The 11,707-nt window shown below is 40.9% G+C and overlaps 1 protein-coding gene across 1 annotated transcript in view; it reads left to right on the forward strand.

Moving 5' to 3' along the window:
- The window catches only part of TTC7A (tetratricopeptide repeat domain 7A), a 186,007-nt gene that overhangs the window by 69,182 nt on the left and 105,118 nt on the right, over positions 1–11,707 (forward strand). The window contains exons 12-14 of the mRNA XM_019473938.1: positions 4,240–4,357; positions 7,036–7,068; positions 10,913–10,970. Of these exons, the coding sequence (XP_019329483.1) occupies positions 4,240–4,357; positions 7,036–7,068; positions 10,913–10,970 (209 nt within the window). The remainder of the gene's footprint in view (positions 1–4,239; positions 4,358–7,035; positions 7,069–10,912; positions 10,971–11,707) is intronic.

Consider the following 11,707-nt stretch of genomic DNA (forward strand, 5'->3'; position numbering starts at 1 on the left):
AGGAGGGGGGGGGGCGGAACAAACCCACCCAATCCTTATTACAATCTTACTGATGTCAGCTCACAGTTTGGCAGCCTGTCTCTTTCCAGGTGTGTGCTTGTTTCTGGTGTGGTGGAGAGGTTGCTTAGCTAGTGCTTCCAGGTGCCTCCTGACAGTTTATACAGCTTGAGTTCAAAATACAAAACGTTCCTTTTAGGTTCCTTTTAGGTTTTAGGTGGTTTTTCCTCCACGCCTGCTTTCTGAGCTTTCTTCCATGCAGGTCTCGAGGCAGGGAACCTCTCCCCGCAACCTGTGGTGCAGCCCTTCTCTCCACCAGCTACTCAGTGCAAAGTATGCAGAAGAATGTAAGAACAGTAAGGGCCAAATTGGAGGTATATCTGTGTGGCTTTGAGACTTTGTTTTTTGCTTGCTTCTGGGAGAATAACAAGTAGTGATTCTAAGGAAACTGAATTCAAGCTGTTACCGGCGCTCTTGATGCCCAAAGAAATATGTTTTCCGTGGTGTTGGGAGCTGCTATTGGCGCTGCTAGTGACCAGGTAACACCAGTATGCTGTGCATTTCCTAATCACAAACTGATGCTGTGCCATGCCTGCTGTGGGGGAGGACATGTGGCATTCTGTGGCTTAGAGCTTACTAGCAAGGGCCTATAAGTTGCAACAAGAAGTTTTGATCCATGGTCCTTGCCCTTCCAATGCAGTGTTGTGTCACCTTAAGATTGGAGTCCTCCTCTGAAGTGAATGAACCATTTAGGTTCCCTTCATATTGAGGCTGGCCCCTGGCTGTGCAGTAGGAGTAGGAATGGACATCTTCATTCTCCTGATAAGCTTTCTGCCACTTAGCTCACTTCTGTGTACCTCAAGCTCACAACTTCTTGGAGTCCCATAGGGTGAGACTTAACATACCCAACACCACATGGAGAGAGGAGAAAGGGGGAGCAGCTCCTGCTGCAGCTGGGAATGGTTGTATCTGGTGGGACTCCAGAGGGGTTGATGCCTCATTTGGAGGCCTTCCCCCCTCCCTTTCCTGTTGCTACAGCATAGAGTGGAGACATCTCACATGCTTAAGGACCCCCACAGACACAGCTTTACGGGCAGATCACAGCTCAGGCTCACTGGTCCCTCTCTCAGGTGTATGGAGAGGGAGTTTTCATCCAGACTGCAATCCAGTAGTCCTTGCAATTTAGTTGGTAGCCCCAAGTATGCCCCAAGGGGGTTATTCCTGTTTCAGTTAGTAGTTTCCAGATTCATAGTTGACTAGGCAATCGGCAAGACTGATGCACTGGAGAGTTGAAACCTCATAGTGGGTGACATGAGTGAAAGGTTTGGCTTTTCACACTTGCCCAGAATGACTGAAGAGTAGGAGAATGGGAGAAGAGGGGGCAGATAGCAGCCACACCAGGGCTGGCAGGGGAAGTGTCTGAGTGCTGTAAGAAGAAAAAGTAAATATTCTCATAAAAAACTTATTTTCAAAGCAGCCTTCAGCTGACCCAAGTTTGCATTCATGAGAATCTTTGTGACTGGTCAAAGTCCCATTAGTGTTTAGTACGAATAAATGTTTACAAGAATGTTTGTGCTAGAAGTGCTCTTTCAGCCATTTTGAAAAGCTGTGTCTTTAACTATTCATGCAGTAGATTAATCTGACACAGGTGGCCCTGGATAACTGGCAGGCAAGAAAGTTGAATGGTGTGCTGCTGATTTATGCAGCGTAGGCCATCAGAGACTGGAAACACCATCAGGTGACCATTCAGAGAAACAATGGAGTAAAATCTGTCCAATTTTAAATGTCTCCATTTCAACTCCAAACCTTTCATTTAATCTCTTTTTTTCATACACTCTACCCACCCCTACCCTTGTTTGCTGGTCACTAGAATTCCTTGTATAGCTCTTTTCTTCATCTAATGGAGACTTCTTGGACGAAAGTGTGTGTGGGGAGAAGAGGAGAAACAATGAAGAAAGAGAGTGGGAATGTAGCTGTTTATGGTGGCAAAAGAGGTGCATAATTAATTTTCTGGCTGCAGAGATTTCATGTCTTACATAAAAGTTCCTGAGAGATGAAGAATTCAGTTATTGTTTCATGGGAAGGGTTTTTTTGTTTGTTTTGGGGTTGGTTTTTTTCTGTGTGGCAAGTCATGGGACATTTTCTTCTTCCATTGTCCTAGGCTCTGGTCCAGAACACACTTCAGTATGTGGCAGGGAAGTCAGTAGGACTACTGACAGGATTAAGAAATCTCCTGGAACAAATCCGTCTTCCTTTAAACTCTGATCGCATCAGGGTCTCACCTGAGCATCATTGAAGTCAGTAGGACTATTTCCAGTGTTTTCAGTAGACTTTGGCTTACGCCGTTAAAGGCAGTCCTTGCAATTTAGTTGGTAGCCCCAAGTATGCCCCAAGGGATTATTCCTGTTTCAGTTAGTAGCTTCTAGATTCATAGTTGACTAGGCAATCAGCAAGACTATAATGCTTTCATAGTGCTTTCAGGGAAGAGTTTGATAAAATATACGTTGGTTATCGGGCTGACTGATCTGAGGTTTCAGAAATTTGGGAATTAGTGGTCTACATCTAGTTTGAATTGTATGGCCTCAGGGAGCTGTACAAGTGAGGAAGAGACCCAGGCAGTAGAGATTGCTTCTTCACCTGCACTTTTCAGCCTTTCTTCATGCTTAATTAGTAGTAAATCTTTTCTTATGTTTGATATCATCTAATAAATACCAGCTCCTTTGTTTATGATGCTGTTAGTTAATGTTGTCATGTGAATGTCTTCAAGTGATGTAACTAGGAGGCCCACTGACAGGATAGTATATCAAGTCAAGTAGATTCTGTTCATAGGTAGCATATCAACAGATCACTGCAGAAGGGAAGTTTCTCGTCTGCTGGTACATTTTGATTCCAGTTCATTACGGGTGGCTCCTTTTAGATGTTAAAGAACTATGAGGTGCTGAAGTCTGACAAAGGTGAGTGTTAAGAGAGTGCGTTTCAGTTAGGTCTGCAGTACTTGCATCTGAAACAGCTGGATTTCAAACAAAAATGTATTTCCTCAAAATTAAACAACCCCATCCCAGAAAGTCAGCTGTCATGTAATAAAAGTTTCCAAAAGGAGGATTTTTCGGATAGTGTAATGGTGTCTGGTTCTTGATTAGGGATGACTCTGATTATGGTTGACAAGATCTGCAGACTATCTTCTACAGAAATGAGGTCTTTTGTAGGCTCTGTGTCTTTCAAGCATTACTTACAGCTTTTGCCTGTATCTCTCCAACTTACACCTTTCCAGATATGTACAGTCTACAGGCCTTAGTCTTTTCTACTTATAATGGGTGAGTGATGTTAATGAGAGTTTAGGGTTAGAAATGAGGAACACTCCGTAATAAAATATTCAAATTATCTTTTGTTTAAGATTATCGTTAACTCAGATTTTAAAGATACTAAAGCTTTATATTTTCATTAGACTTAGATCTGTGTGTGGTCAGCTGGAAAGGAAGGTTGGGGGAGCAGTCTGTGCTGTAGTAGAAGAGACCAACTTACATATTTCACCATTTTGGAGGCTGATCCTGAGAGGTTGTAACTACTTTCTCTTCCCATGACAATCTGTAATATCAAATGTAATTTCAAGGAAATTGTGTCTTTGTGGAAGATGCAAAACGTGGCTAGTGCAGCATGAGCTGCTAAGGTAATGTGGTATTTCAGATCAAAATTTGTGTCCTGAATTTGCTGCCTCCTTCTTGTGGCAGCAGAACTGCAAGCAGCAGCTGAACTTGGCTTGCAGTGAGGTGCTTTTTTGTTTTACAAGATTAAAAGGAAGTAAAATTTGCTAAGGCTTAAAAACATCGTAGAGCAAAACTAGATGGTCTTCCTGTGAAGGAAGAAACTTGTTAGACCTTCCAATGTACTGCTAGGATAGTAGAGAAGTAGTCAGCTGGTCCAACGTTTGTATTTATGGTTGCATGATTGAAGCCTGCCTGAAGGGAAATACAAAAATAAGATAGCATCCTTCATTAACGTTAAACATCTGGAAATAATTTGGGGTGGATGCTTAAAACAAAATTTTTCTCAAAACTGTGCATGCGCACCGAGGTCTGCTAATCTGACCTTCTACGTCCTCCTTTCTATGAGTGTTTACTGTGATCACTGAAAGCCCTTGTATGAATGGCTCTCAGATCACTCACAGGTAAGTTTAATGGGATAATCTTATTGAAGCAAGTATAGAGGGAAATGCCTGTAAGTCTCAATCTACCTCTTTTGCAGCTGGAAGAAGGAGAATACTTTGCTAAAATGGTGATAGACCTGGGTGAGGACGCTGGAGAGTCCCTAGCAAAGGGTTACCTGGCACTGGGCCTGACATACAGTCTTCAAGCTACTGATGGTGAGTTATCCTGTTTGTCAAGTAAGTTGTATGGAGAGCATCTGTTCAAAGTCTTCATGCAAGCAATGGAAATTTATTAGAAACTGCTTTTAGTACTGACTGGACATGAAAAACAATCAGATTGCAAGACAGATGGGGACTGTTCACTTGCTCAGAGAACTGTCTTCTGTGGTAATAAAAGTGAAGTTTTTAGGTAAAGGAAGAAATGCAAATCATTACTTAAGAGATGATAATCTGACTGTAGCCAACAGTGTGCTTGGTGTGCTTTACTTGAATATTTGTAATACATTTCTTTCATTAGTTGTTCATATGTTGTTTACACAACAAAAATTCAAACTTCCCATGTATTTTCATGTTTTTGTCACCCACTCGTAAATCACATAAAGAAATACAATCCAGGAACTGGAGTCAGAAATGCCTGACTTCAGTTCCTGGTGTGATACTGATTCCCCACAGAGATTCAACCTCTTCGTGATGTCGTTTCTTTTCTCTGCTTAAAAGTAAACGATAAAAATATCTACCTTACTGGTACGTGTGAATGTTGACTAGATACAGACTACTGAATGTAAGAAGTATTTTATTTTAATGCTGCTTGCTTGGGTTTTGAATGACGAGACAAATGGGCTCCTGCAGATTTGGTGCTTGGTAGCCAGAAGGGCTTGAAGTCCCAGTGTTTGGGAGAGTTCTAGCTCTGACCTTCATCAAGCTCACAGGTGGGAACAGTCTTTGTTTCTTCTATGACTTCTAACATAGGTAGAAGGCTTTCTAACATAGTTTCTTTGAATAATGGCTGAGCTAGTGTGTTTCCTAATCAATTTGGCAGTCCTGCCTACATACAAGCAATGGCTTTTCTGTCACATGGGTCCCATAGAAACGAATCAACTTCTTCCAGCAAATGAGCCTGAAACAAAGCTAAAATGACTGTATGGTATCACAGAAGTATGCTGGCCTTGCAGGTTACACCAGAATTCTGCAAGGCATGTGTATGAGGAAGTGGCTTGTGCTCTTCAGTAGTGCAAGTCGGTGTATTTTTTCAGCTAGCCGTATCTGATCAGCTGTTCTGAGAACTGTTTTCCAACATGAAGGCTAACAGGCACTGTAGCTCTCTTCAGTTCTACATTTCTCTGCCTCAGAATAGCTCCCCCTAGAAAGTTCGTGTCAAGAAACATATGTCCTTCCTAGCCTGAACTTTCTCATATATATATTTATTTTTAAGTTCATTAAACATTGAGTTCTGCTTAACAGCCTAGCTTTTTAGGGCATTTTGCCTAGATTTTGTTTAAACTGTCCCTAAAGCTATACAAGATCCCAGAGACTATTTTCAGAGATAGGTTTTCTATGTTAGCCCATTACGATCTATTTGTTATCGTCAGTATGGAAAGAAGGTGGTTTCTAAAGAATGGAGTTGTAAAGGCATGTGCTGTACTCTGGCTCTAAAAATACTTTTGTGCAGCAAAATGCGAGTTGGAAACTCTTCTTCTGGAAGAGGAGCCTTCTCTGAGTTTTCAAGAGATTAGTTCAGATGTTGTAATGTGTCCTTTTTAATGTAAAAGAAACAGTCTTCACAACAACTGCCTTGGATTTTGTTTTTTTCCAGATTAGCATCTGATTTATGTTGCAAAACAGTGGAATATCTGCCTTCTCCTCATATCTCTAGCCTTTAAGTCAATAGGGCCAGTCATTCAGTTATTTGAGGGAAATCTGAAGAGTATATTTCCATCTTTCAGGTTATATTTTGATGAAATGGATTAAGTCCTTCAAAAGCATACTTATGATGATCATGAATATGGAACATTTTACGAGAAAATGTCAAATTTGCACTAACAAGACATTTTTCATTAGCATCGTTAAAATAGCTTATCACAGTGAGGAAGCCAGAGTAGAACATGCTGAAAGGAAGATAGCAACTCCCCTATATAATCCTGCCTCATACTGTCAATGTTGTTTATCATTGTGTTTATACCAGTTCATAGTGACATATGCAGACACACAGTCAAACATCTATATATATATATATGATTTCCATAACTTTCCACTTGAGCTGAGTTTCAATGAGTCAGCATTTTCAACGGTAGCTAAGTGTTTCAGAGGCATTTGACCAGTTGCCTTCTAAAGCTTACAGCATTACATCAAGATGCCTTCCATCCAAGGTTAGGCTTTCTTATTTAATATATCCTTTTAGTAAATATTTCTCCTCCTGTGTGACAAAGGCAGCGAGGAGCTGTATTAAAGCCTTTTCTTTGTGACCTGCAAAAAGCACTTGCTAAAAAGCAGAGTCAGAAGAGAGAATCCTACTGAATGACAATTCAAAGAACTTGTGGGAGCATTTGATAAAAAGTCACTTTACAACTAATAGATTTACTCCTGGATGAAATAAGACTTCCTGAAACTTATGCTGGGTAGCAGTATGTGTAGCTTCCTTGTTCTTAATGTCTAATTACATGTTTCTTGAAATAAGTCTCATTGAAGTAGCTGAAAGATGTGTCCTCAGAGGAAGTCATTGCCACTTTTGCCTCACTCTCAGAAGCGCAAATCTCTTGTTCATACAGAATGTCTATTGCTATGCTAAACTTTCTGCAGATCTGTTCCCAATGGGTCAATGTCAACAGCAAACCTTTCTCTTCCTCTTGTAGTTCCAGTTTTGACATAAGCTGTATTGTCAACTTTGCCTCCCTTAGGTCTGGTGAAGAATCCATTGAAGACAGGGGAAGGTGAGATAAATTTAACAAAGGCTAAAGAGGAAAGACCAGGTTGAGAATGCATTGTGAAATACAAGTGCTTTTTTTATCTAACATCAACACCTCACATCTTCTGAAATCTTTGTAGATTTAACAGACCCTCACTCTTTTCAGAGACAAGAGAGCATGCTGTATCTCTCTTTTCATTTACAATTTTGGTATAAGGCCACGGATCAGGGACTGAATTGGAAACTTTTTCTATCAGTCCTTGTGGATTTTATCAATAATCAGTATACTGACAGCACTGGTTAATGTTTAAAAAAAAAAATTTAGTCATTGCTTATTAGTGAACAAACCCATCATTTTTGCTTCTGGAGAGAACAGTCAACACATGCAATCTTACATATTATTAAGTATAATTCTGGGTGCTAAAACGGTACACCTTGCCATATTAGATGTCTTAACACAAGGGAATGTTTTTTGAAACCCATTGATATGTGCAAAAGGGTGCATGCACACTGGTGTTTTAGTTTGGATCAGAAATGTATTTTTGAAGTCCATCTCTCCATCATCCCCACTTCTTATGTTGTGATGCACATAATGGAACAGTTTTGCACAACACAAACTGAATTCTTTCCTATAAAACTAATGTGCTACATAAATAGACCTGATTATGCTGCAGCTGCTAATGGGTGTTCAGTCCGTGGGACAAGACTAGAACTAGACCCCGTCCCTGTGTTTGTAGTGTTGATGCTGATCCTCAGCATTGTTTCACTCCATGCATTCACACCTACTGTGCCGCACCTGCTTACTAACACAGAACTTGCCCTCCTCTGTTTTCAAATGTGACTTTAGAGCTTTGTATTTAGGTACCAAAATGTTGCTGAAGATCCTGTTGACTTTTGGTAAGGCTTAAGCTCCTTTAAAAACCCAGAGTGCTTTAGAAAATAAATCCTGGGCTCCTGAGGTGGCATTTGCAAAAGTACTGTGTTTTACAGGAATAACTGCTGAAGTTTCAGAAACTTAAACTCCCCTAGCTCTCTGCCTTACTGTGGTCAGACTGCTTTGCAGGTTATTTTAATCTAAGTAATAAGTCATAACTGTGTTTTAGTTGGTAGAACTGCAGCAGCCATGCTCGCAGTGGGTAAAGTTGGGTAGAGGCTGAAGAATTCATTAGTGCTGTCAACCTCAGAGAATGGAGCACAACTTCTAGAAGTGTAGTCAGACCCAGCTAATTCTGTCTCCTTGGTGCAAGCTTTTTTTTTGTCTGAAGTGAGAGCTTTTCAGTGATACAAGCGGGTTGCGGTGATGATGACTTATTTGAATAATTCCGGGGCTAGGGCATCTGTAACATCTCTGGGCAACCTGTTCCAGTGCCTCACCACCTTCATAGTGAAGAATTTCTTCCTTATATCTAATCTAAATCTTCTCTCTTTCAGTTTAAAACCATTACCCCTTGTCCTATCACTACAGGCCCTGGTAAAAAAACCTCTCTCAGTCTTTCTTACAAGCCGCCTTTAAGTATTGAAAGGCTGCAATAAGGTCTCCCCAGAGCCTTCTCCTCTCCAGGCTGAACAACCCCAACTCTCTCAGCCTTTCTCCATAGGAGAGGTGTTCCATATCCCTCTTAACCATTTTCGTGGCCCTCCTCTGGACCCACTCAAACAGGTCCGTGTCAGTCTTGTACTGGGGGCCCCAGAGCTGAACCCAGTACTGCAGGTGGGGTCTCATGAGAGCAGAGGGGGAAAATCACCTCCCTTGACCTGATGGCCAAGCTTCTTCTTATGCATCCCTCCCAAAATCACTTTTTATTGCCTTTTTTCTAATTTATCTCCTTTAGCTGTAAAGGCCCTGTAAATGGCATGGTTAACTCGCAGCATCAGTGCTCAGTATTGTCAAACACGAATGTCAATGTGTTTATCCAAGGCAGACACAAATCTAGAGTCGGACAACCAGTTTTCCAACTTAGTTGTAGCTGAAGATGCAGTTCATATTGTGGGAAGTGGGACTCACATGCTGTTTCCCAGTAGTGCACAGGCAAAGCTGACTAGTTGTAATCACTTCATTTCCATAACATATTTTGTGCTCAGAATTTCTGGCTACAAGCTGAACATCAGTCAAATGTCTTACCACGTGGAACCTAAAAGTTCTCCTAGCTTTTCCATTTGATGATTATTTGGGGGGGCAAATATTAACATTTCTTTCAGTCTTCCTCATTGTGTGGCATCTCCAGAACTGCTCTGTAACTTACATAAGGAATCTTGTAGTTTCCATGAGAAACAGAATCTGATATATTTTTCTGGATGAATGTTTATAGCTATGATCAAATCCTTTCCAATGTCTCCTCAAGCATTTTTATGTTTACATCAATCTTGAATATTTTAATTTTTTTCTAAATTTTCCTCCTCTGTTACCTTTTTCCAGTATTTGACAATGGACCTGAATACTCAATTTAAGACTATTGAGAGTGAAGTATTTCCAGCTACTTCTAATAAATGCTGCATTTTGCATGGAAGTCCACATCTTCAAATTTATTCTTTAAACTGCAGGTTTTTTTGTTCAGTTTTTACTACTTGGAGTAGATTTTGTGGCATAAGCAATTTTTAATCTTTGTGATCTGGGAAATCCTGAAGATTGCTGTTCCTCCCAAATGAACCTGGTGTTTTGAAGAACTGTTGGAAAATGTGGGAATAAAAAAGGTCTGATCACTATAACTACTTTGGCAAAATAGATTACTTTTAAAGTTTCACTCACTAGTGTGTTGCAGAATCCAAAGAATCTGATTACCTTTGTACATCTTGTAGAAGACAACTCTTTCCTCTTAACTTTTAAGAATACTTGAATTTTATCTGGTTTTGTTGCTTAAGTATATACTACTTACTAACTTTCTGTTCTGGAACTTACACTGACTTGATGTATGAAGTCAAATATTTTCATAGGTGGATGTTTGCTGATGGATTAATTACTCAGCACTTCTTTGTGCTGTTGATCAGTAGCTCTAAAATTCAGGATAGGCAGAACAAGAAACAACTGCTATGCAAAATCTGAAAACTAAGAACCAGAACAAGACAGCCAATGTACTTCTGAAAATTACCGCTAGCTTTCCAGATATTTTGGATCTGAGAAAGCTGTGCTTCTCTAAGCTCTTCCTCCATTCCCCTTGCTCTTGATGATGATGATGATGATATCTTATGATACCCTGGCATAAAAAGAGCTTGATTCTTTTCCTTTTATGGTTTTGTCTAGGAATTAATTCACACATCGAGAAGTGAGCGTGGTGGGCAGGATCCTTTAGTCAAGCAATTAGAGGCACCAAGGAGGGCATTAGTGGCTAATGCCACACCTGAAGTAGCCTGAAAGTCTGTTGTGGTCTCAAGGGAGGTGGTGTGTTGTCAAGGGTTTTGTCATAGAGCTGTACATTTGGCTCCTGGTGTTCCCTGTTCAACCTGCAACACCCTCCTACATGAAGATGGTGGTGGAGACGGTCTGTATCTGAGTCAGAATATGCTGTTAGTTACTGCTTTTAGCATATATACCAGCCTGGCAGAGGGCCTGTTATGCTCTTAGTATCTAGTTAGCATATGTCCCCTTCTCTCTCAGTGGCATATGTAAATAAAAAATGCTTCAGCAGTTCAGACAAGGGAGTTGGAAGAGTCTTTAATGAAAATGAAATTGAGAATTGAGAATTCAGGTTAAAATACTGGTTTTGTGCTGTTCTTTAAAAACAAAATGGCATGTTTACCAGCCATGAACATATGCACCACCAGATTTCCAGTTTTTATGCTCCCAGTTTGAAATACTCCGTGCATGTGTAACTATTTATTTAATCTGAAACATTGAATTCAACTCTTAAATGGCATTGTATCTTGTCCTACAGCTACTCTGAAGGGCACTCAGGATGAATTAAACAAGAAAGCACTTCAGACTTTGGAGAGGTGAGTAGGAATCTTGCGGATACTTCCATAGTATTTCTTTGTTATTAATGTTGTTCTTTTTCTTCTGCGTAAGGCTTCCTTGCCTGAAAATTTAAAAAACAGTTCAGTAGATTTCAGCAATAGTCTGTCAAAACCATGCCTGTGATGGCTAAATGCAGTGATTATTTGGTTGAATATCCAAGATAAGAGTACCTGTTCTGCCACTAAACAGAAATAACCTTAGCCCCAAATTAGCTGCAGTGAGATCTACAGTGCTGGGAGATGCAGCTTCCTCACATGATGCCAGCAGGCAAATGTGGAAAGCTAGTTTTGTCTCCATTCCTGTGTGAAGCAGGCTTAAACTCCTATTCCCCTCGTGGTGGAAAGTACCTTCACCAACAGGGTGTAGGCTGCTATGGGGTAACCTGGCATCAGTGCACTTACCGGGGAGGGGATGATTGCTGTCCTAATGAGTGTTTACATGAGCTGTTGTACAAAAAGGGGGCTACGGAGCTAGTGGTACAAAGCAGTCACCACTCACCTGTTCTTCACCACTGTATTTTTTGGGGGAGTCTGATCATAGAATCATAGAATAGTTTGGGTTGGAAGGGACCTCTAAAGGTCACCTAGCCCACCCCCCCTGCCGTGGGCAGGGACATCTTCAACTAGATCAGGTTGCTCAGAGCCCCGTCCAACCTGACCTTGAATGTTGCCAGGGACGGGGCATCCACCACCTCTCTGGGCAACCTCTTCCAGTG

Source organism: Aptenodytes forsteri, unplaced genomic scaffold (genome assembly GCF_000699145.1).
Source record: "Aptenodytes forsteri isolate BGI_AS27 unplaced genomic scaffold, ASM69914v1 Scaffold584, whole genome shotgun sequence".
Classification (NCBI taxonomy): domain Eukaryota; kingdom Metazoa; phylum Chordata; class Aves; order Sphenisciformes; family Spheniscidae; genus Aptenodytes; species Aptenodytes forsteri.